Source organism: Herpailurus yagouaroundi, unplaced genomic scaffold, assembly GCF_014898765.1.
Source record: "Herpailurus yagouaroundi ecotype Mexico unplaced genomic scaffold, PumYag 187, whole genome shotgun sequence".
Taxonomy (NCBI): domain Eukaryota; kingdom Metazoa; phylum Chordata; class Mammalia; order Carnivora; family Felidae; genus Herpailurus; species Herpailurus yagouaroundi.
The window spans coordinates 7,947,096-7,967,744 of NW_024412418.1; the positions used below are offsets into that span (position 1 = coordinate 7,947,096).

At 50.6% G+C, this 20,649-nt stretch overlaps 1 protein-coding gene across 2 annotated transcripts; it reads right to left on the reverse strand.

Annotated features, from left to right (window-relative positions):
• Window positions 1-11,868: 11,868 nt before the first annotated feature.
• On the reverse strand, window positions 11,869-19,742 carry SLC35C1 (solute carrier family 35 member C1). 2 transcript variants are annotated; one of them, XM_040495356.1, is made up of 3 exons: window positions 19,659-19,742; window positions 17,491-18,017; window positions 11,869-14,198 (listed from the first exon to the last, which is right to left on the reverse strand). In XM_040495356.1, the coding sequence occupies exons 1-3, from the start codon at window positions 19,688-19,690 to the stop codon at window positions 13,639-13,641; spliced, it is 1,119 nt and encodes a 372-aa protein (XP_040351290.1). In that variant the 5' UTR covers window positions 19,691-19,742; the 3' UTR covers window positions 11,869-13,638. The 2 variants fall into 2 exon arrangements, with proteins under 2 accessions (XP_040351290.1, XP_040351291.1); XM_040495357.1 differs by lacking the exon at window positions 19,659-19,742 and adding an exon at window positions 19,358-19,541.
• Window positions 19,743-20,649: the final 907 nt, after the last annotated feature.

The following is a 20,649-nucleotide window of genomic DNA, read 5'->3' on the forward strand; positions in this document are numbered from 1 at the left end:
CTCATCCAATTATCGTCGTGCCCTCTGGAGTAGCGACTGTTACGTCTTCATTCCACATGAGGCCAGCAAGGCTCAGGGACGTCAGGTCAGTTGCCTAGGGTCACACAGCTGGGTGTGGACCGGAAATCGAGGTTTCTGCAAAGCTAAGTCACTCAGGTGAAGGCACACAGCCAACAGACGGCAGAGCCGGGACTCCAGCTCAGGTCCAATGGACTCCAAAGACTAGAAGTTGAAAGCTGGTGGCCCTGGTGGCCCAGCAGTATTTTTGGAAATGAGGAATTTTCTGCCCTTGGCTGGGCTTCCTGGTCCCCAGTTTGCCACAGCTCCCACCAATACCCGTTGACTCACACCCTGGCTTCTTCCCTCATGCTTGTTACTTGCCTGGCCTCCGGAGAAGGTGACAACCTTCATGTCCTTTCCATGTCCTCTTGCCTTCCTTCCTGGAGTCCAGCTCAGACGACTTTGAGCTCCTGGTTCTAGCACAGAGCTGGAGGTCCGTGCTCGCCTTTGCTGACCCCACCCCACTAGGCGTTATGGGAGTTGAGGGCAGAGCTCAATGAAATATTGTTCGAGTTCAGGTTCAGCTCCATGACCATGATGCTCCATGCCTCGGTTTCCCCATCCGTGAAATGGGGATGCTCACCATACCTGTCTCAGATGTTAATATATGTGAAGTGTTTAGAAGAGCACCTGGCATGTGGCGAGTATCCAACAAATGTTACTATTACTGATGATAATAATAATGGTCATTCTTTAAAAATTAATATGGTGGTTCTCAGTGGAAAGGGCACTGGCCTGGGTTCTGCCCCGTGACACTGTGACCTTGGGCAAATCAGTCACGCTTTCTGAGTCACAGGCTTGTCTGAAATCTGGAGCTGGACTCTGATTTCCGTTATAAATTCCCCACGGGGAGGCTCAGTGACAGCTGCTGTTGCCCCCTCCCCCGCCAAGCAGGACCCCCCTCCCCTACACCCACACTCAGCCTTCCTCCACTTAAGCTCCCAGCACACCTGGCCCAGGGCCTCCAGCACAGCAGGCTCCACTGTCCCCGTTTCAGCTGGTTTCAGACCCTAAATTTAGCCCTTCCGAGGAAGCTGCAGTTTGTGGTGGGGGGAGGGCGAGGGTGAGGGCTGTGTCTGGGGAGGCGGCTTCCCCCCTGCTGACTGGTACCGTGGGAAGCAAGCAGGGTCAGGAGGGCTGAGAGCCACGCTCGATCTTGTCATTGGCGCAGGCAAATCATTTGACCCTTGGGCGCCTCAGTTTTCTCGTCTAGTGTAACTGAATTTCATGTAGGTTGACTCCTTAAATCAAGCTATCTCTTAAATGAAAACAGCTTTCAGAGCGCCTGGGTGACTCAATCGGTTAATCGTCCGACTCTTGATTTCGATTCAGGTCATGATCTCACGGTTGGTGAGATCCAGCCCCACAATGGACTTGGAGGAGCTGACAGCATGGAGCCTGCTTGGGACTCTCTCTCCCTCTCTCCCTCTCTGCCCCTCCCCTGCTGTGTGCACGCGCACGCCCCTGGCGCGCGCGCTCTCTCTCTCCCTCTCTCCCTCAAAATAAAGAAACAAAACATTAGAAAAAAAAACCCAGCCTTCTTTTCTTTCATACGAGGAAAGGATCAGAGAGGTTAAGTGATTTAGCTAAGCCCACACGACTAGCATGTGATTTGAGTCATCTTTTAATCTCAATATGTAGTCTCCTTTTATCTTTAGATGAAAGATAAAAGCATGATTTTATGGTTGAGAGACAGACTGCCTGGGTCTCAATTATATTCTGCTGCTAATTAGCTGTGTGACCTCAGACAAATTGCTTAACCTCCCTGGGCCTCAGCTTTTCTCATCAGCGAGATGATATTGTACCCACGTAGAGTTGTTATGAGGATTAAATAAATTAATATGTGTAAAGCACTTTCAGCAGCATGTGACATTTAGTAAAATTTATTTAACTGTTGCTGAATTAATAAAATAGCTTCCCTACCAATCAGGTGCATGATTTCAAGCATGTTAAAAACAACAACAACAACAACAAACTTTGGATTAGGACCAGGAGACTCGTGTTCCACTTTGGGCTCAACTACTAATATGCTCTGTGCCCTCAGAGACTTCCTTTAACCTTTCTATGCCTTAGCTTCCTCAGCTACACAATAAGGGGCTTGGACAAGTTCGTTGATGAGCAGCATTTTTTGAACAAAAATAAAGTTGGGAAAAAAAAACCCAAAACTTTCTGGGTCACATTTTCTTATCTCTTTCAGTCTATCAGGGAGAATATTCCAGTGCCAGCCCAGTGCCTGGGCTGCTGTCTGTCCCAGCGCTCCTGGGGACCACCCATGGGCCCCGTAGCAATGGTCTGGGTGACATACGTGACTTTCCTGGACCCAATCATACCCTCCTCCCAGGAATTGGGGAAGCGGACCCCAAAGGGAGTCTGAGCTGTATCACAGGTAGTGCTCAGGCAGGAAGGTCATGAACCTGGCTCAGGTAGCCACAGGGTTGTGGTTCCTACTCTTTCCGAGGCTTGGCCTCTCTTGAATTCCTGAAACCCTAGTTTCCTTCAGTATCAGCCCCTCCCCCATTTACTTAGGCTAATGTATTAGTTATCTATTGCTGCATGGTCAACCACCCCATAATTTAGAGGCTTAAAAAACCAATTTCCTGTTTCTCTAGATTCCGAGGGTTGACTGGGTGGCCCTTCTGTTGGCCTGCCCCAGGGTCACTCATGTGGCTGTACTCACCTGGGCAGTGGGCAGGGGCTGTTGGCTGAGGTGCCTTGGTTCTCTGCCCTGTGGCCTTCCCATATGGCTAGCTTAGGCTTCCTGAGGGGGTTCTCAGGGATGCTAGGGGGAGAAACAGAAGTCCATCCAATACCTGGCCTCAGAAGCCCCAGAATATTGCCTTTTCTGTATTTTCTTCGTTAGAGTAAGTCACAAGGTTGGCCCTGATTCAGGGATTCAGTAGACCCCACCTCCTGATGGGAAATGCAGTATGTGCATTGGGGGTGAGAGGAATGGAAGGTGCTGGGTGTGCAAATACCACAGCGAGTTTCAGTGGATTTCTTGGTGGCAGACACGGACACACACCCCCCCCCCCCCCAATAATAGATCTCTTCCACCTAGCACCTCTGATTTCATTTCTCACCACCTCCCAGCCACCCAGGTCTTGCCTTTCCTCACTCACCAACCACTCTCCCACCCCAGGGCCTTTGCACTTGTGGATCCCTCTACCTGGCACATTCTGACCCCAGAGCTTCTCCTGACCTCTCCTTTGTTACATTTAGATCTTTACTCACATTTTTACTCAGAGAGGTCCTGATTCCTGAACTAGTCCTATGCCTGATGCTGCCAGTCCCCTAATTGGGCCTTATCTTCTTTGTGGCACATTCTATGTATTATTTATGTGTTGTCTTTTTGTTTACTGTTGTTCTTTTCTCCGTAAGCTCCAAGAATGCAAGGACTGTGGTCTGTCTGAATCTCTGATATATGCCTGGCTCACGGTAGGTACTCAAATCTTTACTGAAAGAATGAATTTCATGTTTTTTTAGATATCATACTATTAATATTCAAAAAGTTGTGATTAGGGGCAGCTTAAGTGCCATCACAAATGATTCCAGGAAGTGATGCAGGGAGCTCATACCTAGGCTGGGTAATCTCAATCACTATAATCCTTTCCAGTTCTGCTAGTCCGTGACTATAAGCACTATTAAAGTGCTTTGAAAATCTAAAGGCATAATATAAACACCTAGCTATTACTACTGAGAGGACACACTGGGAGTTCTGTGAAGGATGGGTCTTGGGCATTCATTTTACCTATGATCAAATGGGGTTCCTCACTGAGCTACAAGGAATAAACCCATATGTGCGTCATTTGTATTTCCTACACCACATGGCTTAGCAAGGAGCTGTTATCCATGGACAGCCGTAAGAAGTGCTGGGTGGTGGTAATACATATTCCCAAAGGTCTTAGACTCTCCTCCCTTGGGAAGTGGGGACTCTCTCCTACCCTCGATCCTGAGTGGGCTTGTAATTGCTTGAACCAATGGAGAAAGGCAGAAGTGACACTAGGTGACCAGGTCAGAAAAGGGCAGCTAGCATCTACCTACTCTTCTTGGGACCTGAACTCTGGTGGAAGCCAATAACAGGTAAGGGGGCCAACTACCCTGTGACCACCACGCTGGAGACGCCATGTACAGATCAGTAGTGAATGGAATAGGCTGTTTCTTTCGTGCTTTCCTCTTCACAGAAACTTCCAGAGTCCTAATGTCCCAGACTCTACTTGACATGCCTACTGGAAGATGTCTTGTTCCAACCAACCATCCAACATCTTAAACTCTCACCCCTTAGTCTTCTCTGTCCAATAAATGGCACCTCCTTCCCAAGTTCTGTAAGCCAGGGTCTGGGCATTGTCCTGGAACTCTCCTTTTCTCTCAACATCACATTCAATCCCTCTGGAAGTCGATTGGCTTTACCTCTGAAACGCATTCTCTCCCCATCTCTTCAGCCACCACCATGATCTAAGCCATTGTCATTTCTTGTCTGGCCACCATTACAGCCTCCTGGCTGGCCACCCTCACCTTTCGTGCCCATCCATTCTCACAACAGCCAGAGGGATATTTTCTAAGTCCTATCTATCTATCTATCTATCTACCTATCTATCTATCTAATCATCTATCTAGTATTTTAATATTTTTAATTTTAACTCTGGTATAGTTAACATACAGTGTTATATTCGTTTCAGGGGTACAATATAGTGATTCAACAACTCTATATACTACTCAGTGCTCATCATGGTAAGCGTACTCTTAATCTCCTTCACCTATTTCGCCCATCCCCCCACCCGGGATTCCTCAAGATATAAATCAGGTCATGGCACCCCTCAGTGGCTGACTATGGCACTGAGAATAAATCTAACCTTGCTGTGGTCAGTATAATGCTCCCTGGCTGGAACTTGGCCTCTGACTCCTCTCCCTACTCCTCCCCTCGGTGAGTGGAACCAAAAGGAACCCGGTTTCCAACTAATGTCAGGAAGTTGTTAAATCTGTCTCTACCCCGTTTCCTATTTCTGGGATTATGTCTTCCCCTGTGAGGAGGAACCCAGTGGGAATAAGAAGCTGGGTTACCCAACTCTGTTCCTGTCACCTTGGCCTTCACTCGGGTTCTCGACTGCGCCCAGTTCTTTTCCCTCCTCAGGTTGTTGGCAAGCTCCATAAGCTCTGTCTGAGCACCATTTCCCCACAACTTTTCCTGTGGCCGGCTCCTTCCTATCACTTGGGTCTGAGGTTCAAAGGTGTACTCATCGGAGGCCTTCTCTGACTATTCTATCTAGAAGCTTCCCTTCTGCTATTCTCCATTTTGACTTTTTTTTTTTTTTTTGTATTCTCCATCGTTCTTACTGCACTGCATGGATCTGATTATTTACGGTGTCTTTTCCACTGCTTGTCTCCCTAGTGCGTGGGGCAGAGTTAGCACTCAATAAAGGAGACGGTCGTCTGTTGATGTTGATAATAGTGTTAAAAAAAGAAAACCACAGGCCCCAAAGGGTGTCCCGATCTAACTGCATGGGGGGGGGGGGGGGGGGGGGGGGGCCCCCCCACGGAAATGTAGCCTTAACCAGTCAGTCAGGAAAGTGTTCTTTCTGTTAGTGCCAATTAGTCTCTGGGTCCTCTCCAGATCCCAAAGGTTATCTGCACGATAGGACACTTTGCTTTCCCCTTAGCAAACAGCTTCCTCTGGAATAATCCTTTTCCTTTGCTAATAACTTTCTTGCCCCACCCTCCATCTCTCAAAACTTTCCTATAAAAACTTTACCTACTCCGCCCAATCCCCCCACCTGGGATTTCTTAACATATAAATCAAGTCCATAAAATACAGCTCCTTGGAGTGCCTCTCTATTTGCTAGATGATGTGCTGCCCGATTCATGAATCATTTTCATTTTTTAGAATTTATTTATTTTTTATTTTTTGAGTTTCTTTATTTTGAGAGAGAGAGAGAGGCAAGTGAGCATGCGACTGAGGGAGGGGCAGAGAGAGAGAGCGAGAGAGAGAATCCCAAGCAGGCTCCGCACTGTCAGCGCAGAGCCCGATGTGGGGCTCCAACCCAAGAACCGTGAGATCATGACCTGAGCCAAAATCATGAGTTGGACACTTAACTGACTGAGTCACCCAGGTGCCCCAGCTCCGATTCGTGCATCATTTAATAAAGCCAGTCAGATCTTCCCATTCACTTGATTGAATCTTATGTAATAAGAGTGATAACTCACTGTATTCCCGGGACTATGCTGAGCAGTCATTCACCACCATGTTGTGGGGCAGGAAGGACAGGGGTATCCCGGATCTCGGATAGGAACAGCGAGGCCCGGAAGCATCGGGCCAGCTCACCGTTTCTCAATTTTCCAACTTCACCTGCCAGTGTTTTCCTGGGAAGTCCAACTTCAACATCCCTGTCTTCAGAGAGGGATGAGAAGGAAGGGGGACAGTCTGGGCTTTGGGATGCTGGCGTGTCCCCTGCCTTCTTGCAGGGGACACATTCCTGGAGGCTGTTCCGTTCCCTTTAAATACCATAGAGATGAGCTGGGGGTGGTGGGGGTGGTGGGGGTGGTGGGGTGGGACACTGGAAGACTTGCCTGGGCTTCATCTGCATCCAGGTCGGGGTCTGTGGCCGCGTGTGCCTCCAAGCCCATCTACACACACTTTGTGCATGCGTGTGTGGGATGTTGTACAGTGAGGCGGGCTGTTCAATTTGTGCCGAGAGTTGGGGTTCCCCTGAAACTTTTTTTTAACTTGTGAATTAGTTTGATACTTGAGACGAAGCCAGAGGCCATGAACCTTTTAATGTGCGCTGCAAAATCTGGGGTAAAAGTTAAAGTAAAATTTCCCTTGATTTTTGTCTAAGAAAGTACAAGTAATATTAAGAATGTCTTAATGTTTTGATCATACAAAGGATGCGGAAATCACCGTGTCCCTTCTGTTTAAGGAACCTGGCGGTGGCTTAGAAATTGATAGGGTCACGTTTAGGTTGACCATTGCATTCCAGGCCGGAAAGACTTTGTATAGAATTTGATTTGGGAAAGTTTGTTTAAAATATAAAAATACTTCGTATACTTGCCTAAATAGGATCACAGCTTATTATGAAACAATCCTTGGTTATTTATTTAACCAAATTGACAATAAAAGATTTTAAAGGCAAGTATGGAAGGTTATACATTTGTGAGTGAAACTTGACTCTTTTATAACGCTTGTGTGTTTCTGAGGGAGAGAGAGACAGAGACAGAGACAGAGACAGAGACAGAGACAGAACATGAGCAGGGGAGGGGTAAAGAGAGAGGGAGACACAGAATCTGAAGCGGGCTCCAGGCTCTGAGCTGTCAGCACAGAGCCCGATGTGGGGCTCAAACCCACGAGCCTGAGATCATGACCTGAGGGGAAGTCAGGTGCTTACCTGACTGAGCCACCCAGGCACCCCAAACTCAGCTCTTTTAATATTAAGACGACTCAGTTTTCCCGAGTAACCAAGGACCTGTTGATAAAGAGGACATGAAATGCAGGAAATTATTTTGATAAGACAGAAAATCTTAGCTTTCTAGACAGATGGCTTAAAAGGTAAAGGAAAAAATTTTTATAACCTCTTATCAGGAGCAGGTCAAGAAAACTTTGTCGCTTTAACAGATGAAGGAGGGGCACCTGGGTGGCTAGGTCAGTTGAGCGGCTGACTTCCACTCAGGTCGTGATCTCCCAAGCCCCACATCAGGCTCCGTTATGGCTGTCAGCCCAGAGCCTGCTTTGGATCCTCTGTCCCAGGCTCTCTGCCCCTCCCCCACTCACTCTCTCAAAAATAAACATTAAAAAAAAAACAGATGAAGGAAAATTGAGTTTTAGTTTTACATAGGTATGCTGCTGATTTTGAATCTCAATTTTATAATCCTTGTGATAAATTCAATTTCAGCCAACTTGACTATATAGGGTAAGATTCTCTCTCTCCCTTGGGGCGCCTGGGTAGCTCAGTTGGTTGAGCTTCCGACTTCAGCTCAGGTCATGATCTCACGGTTTGTGGGATTCTGTGCTGACAGCACAGAGCCTGGAGCCTGCTTCAGATTGTGTGTCTCTCTCTGCCCTTCCCCTGTTTGTTCGGGAAGGGGCAGGAGAGGGAGAGAGAGAATCCCAAGCAGGCTCTGGGCTGTCAGCACAGAGCCCAACGTGGAGCTTGAACTCACGAACCGTGAGATCATGACCTGGGCCGAAATCAAGAGTCCGATGCCCAACAGACTGAGCCATCTCTCCCCAAGTTTTTTGTACCATTTTGTCCTTTATTTTCCTCTTCCTCCTCCAGAAATAAACAGTTTTACTTTAGGACAAAGTTACTTTCTTTTCTCTTAACAAAAATGCGTCTCCCTATTTCATACTGTCTCTTAGCCAAAAACACTTCCTCCTCTTCCTGAAGTTTCTCCTATTATTTCTGGTAGCTTGAATTACAAATATTAATTCGAATTCTTAACCCTTAGTAGCTTTAACGTCCAAGGAAAACTAAGAAGGTTTTCATGGTCAATTGTTACACCAGCGTTCTTTAGATGGCAATTTTGTGAATACATTTCATAATGTCTAGAAACCAACATTTCCTCACAACAGTTTTTCAATGTGGCACAAGACAGGTTTACCAACAGATTCAAATATCTTCAGTGCCTCTGGAATAACAAGCCAAAAGTAGGTAAACATAGGGTTGGTTAGGAATTAATGATTAATGTTTCAGTATTTTATCTTGCTTGGAAATGATCTAGACTTTAAATGAATTCCCATCATTTAATTTAACTTAGCAAAATTCTAAGGATAAAAGCCACCAAAGATTTGGGCAACTATTTTTTAGTAAACACACTGTAATACATGATTATTGCTGGAAAGTTAACCTAAACCCTCGTATCCCACTTAACATCTATCAAAATCTTTCTTCCAACAATTATGTTTCACAACCCACAAAAAACTTCATTAGATACTAGACAAAGTCAGACATCATCCCAAGCTACTTTTCTTGCAAGTTTGGCAAGAGATAACCTGAACTTATTGGACCTTTAGTAAACCTAGTGAGAATAAAAATATAGTATTTAATGCTGATAACTCTCAAGACATATCTGTTTTAATAAAGTAAAAAAACTTGAACTAGGTTTTCTTTACCAAATATTATCCTAGATCACAAGAAGTTGAGAACATTTGGGTTAATTTCTCTTATATTTCTGAGAGTTTTCAGAATCCCTAATTCATATAAACACTTGTTTTTTAGCCAACCGAATAGATCCCTTTACAAATTAATTTTAGCGATACCAATAGAGGTAGAAATATATCTCACATTTACAACATATATAGATCTATAGACACAGAGACCTTATAGCACGTGTTTTAAATTTTTAATCGTTGAGGTGAGTATAATAAAGCAAAACTCATGAATTTATAAAAGAGCCGCTTGGATCCAAATTTTGTTTGGCAGTTGGAGTAAGTGTTCACCTGCTCAGAGGGCTAAAGCTTTTTACTAGTATTTGTGGAGAGGATATTTAAGATTTGTGTTTACATGTCAAAGGCATGGTAAGATTTACTTCAAGGGACAGAGAGAGAAGGTAAGTTTTCTTCTAAGAGATTTTGCACCTTTGGATGGTTACCACAGTCCCAGTAAAAAGTAGCAGTGCTTCCCTATAATTAGGGGAGCGTCCTGTAAAAATCATTCTCTGGGGGCACCTGGGTGGCTCAGTCGGTTAAGCATCCAACTCCTGATTTCAGCTCAGGTCATGGTCTCATGCTGGTGGGATTGAGCCCTGCTCAGCATGGAGCCTGCTTAGGATTCTCTCTCTCCCTCTCTCTCCGCTCCTCCCTCTTTCTCTCTTTCTCTCTCAAAGTAAATACATAAAAATTAAAAAAAAAAAATACATCTTGGGCACCTGGGTGGCTCAGTTGATTGAGCATCCAACTCTTGATTTTGGCTCAGGTCATGTTCTCACATAAGTTCGAGCCCCATATCAGTCTCTATGCTGACAGTGCTGAGTCTGCTTGGGATTCTCTCTCTCTCTCTCTCTCTCTCTCTCTCTCTCTCTCTCTCTCTCAAAATGGATGGGTAAATATTAAACTAAAATCCTCTATGGACTCAAGGTCAAATAGGGCCTCTTTAGGGTTGGAAATGGAAGAGGGAGTCATTTGGGCCATTGCGGTCACGGAAATGATAAACCCATTGGATCATGCCAGTTTTGTGTGGCAGGAGATGGGCATCATCTCAATATTTTCCACGCATTGGGAGCCTTAACAGGGATTAGTGTGATAGAAGGATGAGCCTGACACCAGGCCATCAATATCTAAGTGAGAAGAGGGTCCTGGCCCCAAAATGGTAGCTTTTGGGGCCTTTGCCTTCCCATTCTCTCTTCCTCCTCACTAGGGGCCCCGATAACCCTGCCAGCTCTCCCCTTGGTGGTGGCGACACCTCGCGAGGCATGCTTTTAGCCCTGCCCAGTTCAGGGGAAAGCTGAGGGGGCTCAGGATCTCTGGTGTCGCAGAAGAAACAAACATACAGCCAAGATGGCTCTTGAAGAAAGCTATGGATTTTTGGGTTTTTAGAGATATCAGCCAGTTGACACATTTTGACTGCTAGGAGTCATAGTTTGGAGCCTATTCCAAACAAATCAGAAAACCCACAGGAACCAATCAGTTCCCCTCTCTCCTTTTGCATAAAATCTTTAAGATCAAGGTTTGAATTTCAGTTAAGGTATAGCTTTTGATCTCAGTTTCTGCTTCTTGTTTTTCTCCTATGCCCTTGACCTTACTTGTCGTTGCTAGAAAATTTTGGATGGTGTCACAATGAACCCTTTTTGTAGGTGGCCGCTTTCCTTTCCAGGGTGTCCCAAGAGACCTCTCCAGGATTAAGATCTGCCTCCACCGGCACAATATACACCAGGTCTTTGGGAAAAGCCCTCAGGCCTCAGGAGCCCAATGGCAGTCTTGCTTGCTGGCTCACATGGCACTGAAGAGAATAGAATATCTAGCATCCATGAAGTTCTGCATTTGTCAAGGAGCTGGGGTACCTCCTCAGGGCTCTTAGGAGGCACTGGAACCAGATGTTGAGATCATTTATCGGTCCATTATTGTTTTTAGTAACATCACACCGGGGATTGGACCCAGAATATCCCAACAGATCAGGGGATGAAGAGTGACAGAGTTGAGTGAACTGGTGACATAGACACCATAGGCGTCAATTGCATTTTCCCTCCAGTGGTGCCATTGATTTCTGGTTGCAAGGCTATCGCACTCTTCTGGGTTACAGCTCGCAGTCCACGCATGACCCACAGACTTAGTGGTCACCAGTCCTCCTCACCTGCAGGAATGTTTTCCTAGTGTGTAGCCCAAAGCCACTCCTTGGGTATGACAATAGCCTAGCTACCCAATCTACCCTCCTTAGCTCTCCTTGGCCTTGAGGACCCTTATGCACATGAATAGTCAATGAAGGCCTTTGTAATTAGTGGTCTAATTGTCTCATTAGACCATATGGTCTTGATCATGTTGCTCTGGGGCGATCATTGGATAATCACAGCAGCTGTGAGCTTTTGGGTGGGATCCCTCAGGCAACATACCACAGACGCCATATACAAAAGCACAGAGCAGTGCGACAGACCCCCAGCAAGCTGTGTTCCTTTTCCAGATGGTGTCACCCACCTGACTTAGGTGGTTCGCAAGCCAGTCGCAGGTAATAAGGGCGTTCCCCTTGGTTAACTGTAAGGGCCATCATGCAGTTCTGCCAACTACACTGATTGTTTGGTGCTGGTCCCCGCCTGTCGATAAGCAATGCGGACGGTCCTTGTGGTTCTTAACGATTGCAAGACACCCTTCAGCAATAACCATCAGGAAACTTTGAAAAAATAAAGGTTTATTACTTACAGGATCTGGAAATTACACAGCACACCTGGGGCCACACAGCAATGTGGGGGTGGTGGGGGGAGACCGGAGAGGGAGGGAGAGAGAGAGAGAATGAGAGCACACACAGGCCTGGGGATCTGCTTTTATTGGGGTCAAGGCTTTGCAGGCTCACTCTTTATTGGTGAATTCAAAACATAGGAGTGGAAATTTAAAGTGTAGGAAGAGAAGAAAAGAAGTGGCCCAAGTGATCGGTTACTGAAATCAATCAGGTTCTTTAAAATGAAGGGGTCTCAGATGGGGAGGCAGCCTGGTTGTGCGTCCGGCAATCTCTGAAGTGGATGCTTCCGCAATCAAAGTTTAGTCAGGCACTAGCCTTGCAAGAAAGAAAAGAACCCCAACAGTCAGGGTTTCCACTACAAGGTCTTATTCCCATTTTTAATGAACTCACACACAGTTCAGAGCATCAGGCCAGACTAACTTCATTAGAAACCACTGCGGATGAGAAGACCCACTCTCCCCAACCTTTCCTGATGGGGACAAAACAGGAGGAATTATCCCAAGGAGATGGGTGGGGCAGAATGCACAGCCGAAGAGACAGGGTTTGTGAAGGCCGTCCTAAGCCCAGGGGGGTGGGGGTGGGTGTGGGGGCAGGGCGTTGGTAAGGGGAAGAGAAGGTTCTTTCAGCCCTAACCTCAGGGAAGAAACGTAATTGTTACTTTATCACCTTCATCAGAGTCAGGTTCCAACACCCAGGCAGGGATCTGGCTCAGGGGAAGGCACAGCACCGCTGAGGGGGAAGGTTCTGAGCCAGGACCCTGGCTCTACCAGTCCTCTTGGGGATGACGCTCTGGGAAGCCAGAGTTAGGAGGGTGGCCTGGCTGCACCTCTGGGAGGTCTTACCTGAGTCAGGTGCTGGGAAACCAGGGGGCTAGCGGCTCCTCAGGAGGGGAGGAATGAGCTTCTGAGTGTCAGGGACCGGGGGAGGGTGTTAATGACCCTGCTTAACCTGTAAAAGCTGTGTGGCTCCCCCATGTCCAAGAGCTGGGAGCGTAGGGTGCAGATGGTGGGAAAAGGGCACTTTCCCACGATGTGCCCCATTCCCAGGCCAATTCCCAGCAGTCCTTGGGGATTCCAGAGCCAGGCTTGGGTGCAAATGATCTTTCGTGCCCTTCCCTGGGGACTGGTGGTCTTGGCGCAGAAGACCAAGAGGGGACGCTTGTCTGTGTCGCCCCTCAGCCCAGCCCACACTTTCCTCCGGAGGGAGGCTGATTTGCGGGGTCAAAGCTTCGCTGCCTGTCCTGGGACCCAGAGACGTGAGGTTTCCCAAACCGCTTCATTTGGCCTGTGGTGGGGTCATACCCCCATCTCCCCTGAGTATAAGTGAAGTCTTACTACTGTCCCTCAAAGTTGTGGCCCGTCCCCAACCCCAAAGGTCATGTGGAGGTAGAAGGCCCCGGAAGGGGGACAGGATGGGGCGCTGCCCTTCTCCTACTCCCCGAAAGCGAGTGCTCTTCCAGAGAAACTCATTGGCTGTTCCCAGGGGGTCCTGCCTCCCTAGGGGAGGACAAAACTCAGAAACAGGAAAGGCGGTCGAGATAGGTTTGGCAACTTTCCGACATCACTTGAAAACACTGGCTCTATTTCAACCCCCCGATTTGTGAGCAGGTTTGTAAACAATACCCCCTCCAGACTACCTCTCAGGGTCCAGAGAGCTGCCCCGGGCATTCTCCCCCACTGGGCCATCCCCGGGTCCCTGAAGGAGCTCACACCCCCATGCTGCTCTTCTCGTCCTGTTTGGGGCTGGGTTCCTCCTGAATCTTCTTCATCTCCCAGCCCCTGACCCAGGTGTAGGCAGAGGAGCCCCCCAGCACCATCATGTTGCTTGTCCACCAGAGGAAGCTCTTGGTCTCCTCGTAGTAGAGCACAGCCAGCACCGTCTGGGCACAGGCTTTGGTGGTGCCGGACACGTTATGGGTCAGGGGGCTGGTGAACTTGATCTGTAGTCCCGTCACGTAGCCGATGGCAAAGCCGAACAGGCCGCCCAGGGTCATCATGCCCCAGAAGTGGGCGCTGCCCAGCTGGGAAAAGTCACGGAGGGTCTGAAGCTCCCCGAGCAGCAGGAACAAGGGCAGGAAGAGGACGCAGGCGTTGACGTTGTTGTAGAAGGTCAGACGCCAGATGCTGCCATCCACGGCCGGGAGCACCTTCTTGGTGTAGATGGCGTTGAGCGAGACACAGAGGCTGGCGAGCACGCCAAAGAGGGTGCCTGTCCAAGACAGGGTGCCCTCTGCCCCCTCCTGGTCCACGCCAAGCCAGAAGCCACCTGCGGTGGAGAGAGGAGAGGGGCAAAGCGGATGACGACGGGGAGGAAGAAGGACAGAGAGTTTTGCCACCGAAGGTCACAGACGGTAATGCTGCCCTCACTATCCATCCTCCCGGCCCTCTCTGCAATAAATATGTCCAAACTCCCTGTTACATGCAAGGCACCATACAAAGGCTGGGGAAGTGGCCCAGGACATGAATGCTTTCTCGGGAGCTTACATTCTAGCAGAGGAGAACGACGTCAAGACTATTCATTTCGCGGTTCTTTCTTTAATTACAATTGTAATGAGGGCCGTAAAACAACGCAGCATGCTGTGAGCACCCATGACCAGGGCGACTGTGTTGGCCTGGGGCATCTGGAAAGTAGTGGTAGAAATGAGCTCCAAAGGGCTGAGTGCTTAGTGGTTAAGGTGACCTTGGGCAAGTGATTTAAGGTCTCAGAGCCTTGGCTTCCTTGTCTGTGAAATGGGAGCCTACAATGAGTTAGAATCACTTGTGGCCCGAGGTCTTTTCGGACAGTCACTCTTTCTGACACCCTCATCTTGTGTCACCTCCTGCTCACAGAGCCTCCATGGTCCCTGCAAGACCCCTTGCCTGTCACCTGCCCATGGGGACTGTCCCGTCTCTTTGGCTACACCCCACCTTCCCAGGAGGCAGGGGCTGAATCCTACACGCGCTGTACCTCGTGCGACAGCACCTGGTAACACGGGGGAGGAGGAGAAGTTTTGGTGTCAGAGAGATTTGGGCTCCAATTGGGTTCTGCCATTTAGAGGCTGCATGGCCTGAGGAAAGGTGACTTAACTTTTCTGAGCTCCCATTTCCTTCATCTGTAGAGTCCTGGGTCACTTTCTCGACCCCCTAACTCCAACCACACTACCCTCCACCTTGCAACTAGAATGATCTTCCTAAAGTACGGATAGATCTGCTCAGGTCCTGTCCTGGCTTAAAGCCCCTCCTCACCTACTACCTTCAGGAAACATTCCAGACTCACTTAACTTGGGCAAGGCCCCCGATGGCCCGAGCATGAAGAAACACACAGGTACTTTCCTCTGCCTAGAACACTGTCTCCTCACCCCTTCCTTATACCCATCTAGCACTTCCTCCGGCACACCTGCTTAGATTACCCCATTTCCAACTTTGCTTCCCTCCCCACCCCCACCAGGGTTCCTGTAGCACCTTCTATTACCCCAATAGTAGCCTCACTCCTGCGACATAACTCACTTACTGCCCTGCATCATCACCATGCCCTCCGGGAGCCCAGGAGCCCCGTCCCCTTTGGCCGAATTTGTATCCCCAAAGTTTGGCCCAGTCTCTGGCACGTGCCTGGCCATCCGTTCATATTTGTTGGCTGCCTGAAAGAATGCATGAATGCAGGTTGTTCTGGAGGTGGCTTTGAGGGTTGAAGGAGATAAGGCCCCTCCTATGTTGCAGGCACATTCTGGGTCTTGGCAGGGCCTTGGCAAACAGGTATCTGTAGACCTGCTCTGGGGGTGTGGAGGGTTAGCCAGAGCGCCCCCAGTCCTCCGGCTCGTGACCTCCCAAGTCCAGAAGGGACCCCCACCCTGAGGCTCCACACCCTAGAGGGAACTCACACCCAACACTGGGAAAGGAGGAAGGGCCCCGTAATAGTCACCTGAGACCCATCTTAAGGGGAAGCGAAGCAGAGAGGGGGCCTGGGCCCCTGCCCCATCAGTGTGGCCAGGGAAGGCACTTTCTCTGACGCTATCACACTATCAGATACTTTGATTACTTTTAGGACTTGGGCCCAGTTTCCCTAGCGACTTCACCTTTCTTCGTGCAAATTCTCGCATCAGGAGGCTCCCCTCTCCCTGCTCCCCCTCCCCCCTTCATAGGGTCCAGTGAGGCTGAAGTGGAGACCCCTGAGGCGTTTGGCTAAGTGAGGCCTGGGACTCTGCATCAGCTCTGGGCAGCGGTGAGGTGGGGTGGGGCGAGGGGGCAGCTGAAAATCCACCAGGGGTCTCAGCAGCTCCTTCTCCTCTAACCTTGGCCTTCTCCCGTCTCCCATCTTGGGCCTGGACTGAGCAGCCCTATATCCAGCAGTTGCTCAATGAGAGTAACATTTTCTAGGACAGGCGGCATGGGAAGGGCCCCTCCCCTGCAACCAGTGAGACTGGGCCTGGGACTCGGAGACACCAGCGAAGAATATGTAGGTCAACCAACACGAACTTTACAGCCCCAGGAAAAACCTGAACAGGTTCAAAGAAAGACCACATTCCTGGATGACAGAGCCCTGCGAGGATTCTGAGGGAAGTGGGTGCACTCTTACCCAGAGTGTCGCAAACACCCCTTCTGTGATGATGGAAATGTTCTATCATCTGCGCTGTCCAATACAGTAGCCACTGGTCACATGTGGCTACTGAGCACCTGACATGTGGTTACAGAATCGGGTTGTTAACACCTGCAACTGAGGAACTGAATTTTTAAAATGTCATTGAATCTGAATGAATGGAAATGGAAATAGACACGCGGTTGGTGGCTACTGTGTTGGACAGTGCAGCTATAATCTCTAGGCGACAAGAGGAGAGCAGGGGGGTTAAAAGCATAGACCCGAGAGTCTGGCCAATCTGGGTTTGTGCCCCAGCTTGGCGACTTCCTAGCTGTGTGGCCCGGGGCAAGTCGCTTAACCTCTTTGAGCTTCAGTTTCCGGGCTTGTATGGAGCTGATCAAGGTGATGCTACCTCCCAGGGGACCTCTAGGGAACAAAGGAGATGCTAAATGTGAATGCTTCGCACCATGTCCCCATCAATAATTCTTATTTCCTAAGGGTCAAGCGTGGGAAGACAGCTAAGACCTCTCAAAGCTTATTTCTTGCCACTGTCTTAGCCATCACTACGAGCCTACAAGGTCAGAGGGTGATGGTATATTTATTACAAGATGCATTCTCTGGAAATAGCACTGGATGGAGAGTCAGGACACTTGAGCTCTTGAGAAGCAATACAGTGGTCAAGCACAGGGAGCCAGACTGCTTGAGATCAGATCCCAGCTCTGCCACTTATTAGATGTGTGATTTTCAACAAATTATTTACCTTCTCTGTACCTTGGTTTTTTCCCCTCTGTGAAAGGTAGATCTAATCCGATCTTGTTTTGAGGGGCCCTGGGTGGGCCCCTGACTTGCTGGGTGACCTCGGGGAGCTTACTGTCTCTGGGCCCCAGGCTCTTCCCCAAGGGAGCTGGGACAGATAAAATCCAACGACGCCTGGCAGGGTTGATCTTTGGGGTTTGGGTCCCTGCGCCCCACCCCCCACCCCTCGTGGCCCTGGCTGGCCACTCACCGATGATGATGCCGCAGGTGAGCAAGGCATAGAAGGAGGTGGTTTGCTTGAGCAGCAAGTAGGACAGCAGCACATTGAAGACAGTGGTGAGTGAGCGGCCCACGTTGTAGAAGGCCACGCCGACGTACTTGAGGCAGAGGTTATTGAAGGTGATCATGCCGATGAAGACGACGGACAGGGGCAGGACGCTGCGGGTCACCCTGAGGTCCAGGCGCAGGGTGGGAAAGTCCATGGCACCGGGGCAGCAGGCCGCCAGTATGCTGAGGCTCTTGCACAGCAGCGTGGTCACCAGGCACTGGTAGAAGGTGACGAAGATGGGGGTGTCCAGCTGTAGGGAGGGGCTGTCCAGCAGGTACTTGTTCAGGAACACCATGGAGATGGAGGTGACCCAGTAGAGAGACACCACCAGCGTGATCTGCAACGCCCGCAGCAGAAAGGGCTTCTCCTTGCTGGCCTCTGCCTCTCCGGAGGGGTCGGAAGCCCCCATCAGTGCCATGTGCAGGATCCTGGACCGCTTCAAAGGGGCCCTGTTCATGGTAGCAGAGGAACTGGGTCACTCTACAGCCAGAACTGGAGTACAGGGCAATCAGCCCCTGTCTGCTTTCTGCAAGCCGCAGCCCTCAACTGTCACATGGGGGATGGCCTAGAGGCCTCTCCACCGAGAGGTTCTGCTGTGGGGGGAGCCTCACAATCTGCCCCCACTCTGAGGTGGCTCATGAGACGAGACACAGGGAAGCGGTGAGGCACAGGCTAAGGCTGGACAGAAGAGGCCTTGTAGGGATGGGTCTCAGGAAGAAGGGAGGGGAGAGGAAAGGAAGGAGAGGGGGAGGGGGAGGAAGGCGGGGCGAAGGTGCTGAAGGGCGGAGGACAGCGCGGGGAAGAGACGCCGGGAGAGGGAGGCATGGGCGAAAAGGGTTTGCAGGGGGAAAGGGGAGGCGTGCAGTAAGATGAACGGAGGGAAGGCGTGCGAGGGGTTTGGAAAGAGGGGTGCAGGGAAGCTCAGAGGTGCTCGCGGCGGGGGCCCAAAGGGCGCGGGAGGAGGCCGGGCCTGCCCAAGCCCGCGGCGCGTAGCCCTTCGGCGCATAGGCTGCGGTTCAGCCCCGGTGCCTCCGGACAGCCGAGGCCGTTCTCCCCCGCGAGGCGGGCCCAGGACTCATTTCCTGACACGCCCCCGACCCCTCCTTAAAGGGCCCGCACGCCCGGCGTCACCCTTAAAGCCACAGCCGGCCAGAAACATCCTTCCGAGTCAGGCTTGCGTCTGTGTCCCCGCCTCCTCTCCGCTCCGGTGCGCTCCCCGCCCGGGGATAGTGGGGCGGGGGGTGGGGCGGGAATCGGCCCCCGCGGAAGGTTCCTATAGGTGCTTGAGCCCCGGCCCCCTTTTTGCAAGCCCCCCCTCCCCCACCCCTGCCCAGTTCTGTCTTGTCGAGAAACTAACTGTCCCCGACTCCGTACGTCCTCTGAGCCCCTCATCCCGGGCCCGACCCATCCCCAGAGCCTTGGCGGCGCCCCGCATCCCTTGGCGTCCAGAGACCCCCTACGAGCCCTCCCTCCCTCTGCTGGCCCCACCTCACCCTCCCATGGTGCAGTCCCTTCCTATCTCCCCCATTTCCAGCTCCCCCATCCCTCTTCCAAGCCGGAGACGGTCCGCGACGCTCCCTGAGGCCCGAGGCCACACTATCCCGTCTGGATTTCAATCAACCCTCGCGATCTGCCCCCCACCCTCATTTGGGCACAGCCGGAACCGAGCCTCAAGGCAACAACCACGCTCACCCCTCGGGCTCCTTCCCCCTTCCAAAACGCCTCCTCCTCAAGCCAGGCCCAGCCGCTAGCTCCAGCCCCGGGGCCTCGGTGGCGACCCCGCGCTCACCTCCTCCTTTGCACTGGCCGTCCGCCCGAGCTACCTAGCGCCGCACCTGCAGCACCGCGCCTAGGGCCGCGCCCACGGAAGACTACTTCCTGCTCCCAGCCCCGGGCGTGGATGCCAAGCCAACCTCGCTGGCCCGCTCCCCACGTGGAGCCCGGAGGCGGCGGCAAGCCACCCGGGACCCAGCCTGACCTTGGCCCTGGGTTGTCCCGCCCCTCGTGGGAGCAAGCATCTTTCTGTTTCCAAGGCCACCCCGGCCCTGGTACCCCGCCCCGGCCCGCCCGGGATCCCTCGCTCCCGTTACCGCCTCCTGAACGTCCAGGGACCCGGCTTCATCCCTGGCCCACCGCGCACCCCTCCGGAGCTAACAGAAGTGCGTTTGAGAACAGCCCGGATTCTTCCTGCCGGTAGTGAGCGGCGGAGGGGGGTTAATCCGCTCTCTCCCAGGGACCGGGCCTGGGCAGTCAGTCACCAGCCGAGTCTGTCTCTAATCAGGCAGCCTGGAGGGCCGACTTCTCCCTGGTTTGTGCTCTGGCACCACTCTGGTCGCCAGTGGTTGGCGTCTCACTTCTGAGTTCTTTGTTGTAAAAAAAAAAAAAAAAGAAGGGGGTTGGCGGGACTATACCAGGGGGTCCCAACCTTCTTGCTCATTACTCTAGCTGGTATGGTTGAATGTAGGGACTGCCATCTGTAGTATTTCAAACACTGTTTAATTAGTACCGTTTACTGTACAGGTGAGATGTCTTAGATTTGCTTTAAAATACTCAGAATAGGGGCGCCTGGGTGGCGCAGTCGGTTGAGCGTCCGACTTCAGCCAGGTCACGATCTCGCAGTCCGTGAGTTCGAGCCCCGCGTCGGGCTCTGGGCTGATGGCTCAGAGCCTGGAGCCTGTTTCCGATTCTGTGTCTCCCTCTCTCTCTGCCCCTCCCCCGTTCATGCTCTGTCTCTCTCTGTCCCAAAAATAAATAAAAACGTTGAAAAAAAATTTAAAAAAAAAAAATAAAATACTCAGAATACTTACCAAAGAGAAAAAAAAAAAAAAAACAACAGGTGGGTAGCTAGGTAAAATTAGGCAAAGTGTTGATAATTGTTGAGGCTGGGCATAGATACACGGGGGTTATAAGAGTCATTTTGCTTTTGTGTACGTTTGAAATTTTCCATAATAAAAGGGTATAATCTATGGAGTACATTTACTTTATTTATTTTAACATTTATTTATTTTTGAGACAGAGACAGAGCATGAGCAGGGGAGGGGCAGAGAGAGAGGGAGACACAGAATCCGAAACAGGCTCCGG

What these genes read in the sequence shown, in the direction of transcription:
- SLC35C1 (XM_040495356.1), bottom strand. Translation starts at nt 19,690, where the DNA reads ATGAAGCCGGGTCCCTGGACGTTCAGGAGGCG. An exon ending in CCCTGGACGTTCAGGAGGCG is followed by an intron (nt 18,018 to 19,658) that starts GTAACGGGAGCG and finishes TACCATGAACAG; the next exon opens with GGCCCCTTTGAAGCGGTCCA. An exon ending in CACCTGCGGCATCATCATCG is followed by an intron (nt 14,199 to 17,490) that starts GTGAGTGGCCAG and finishes TCTCCACCGCAG; the next exon opens with GTGGCTTCTGGCTTGGCGTG.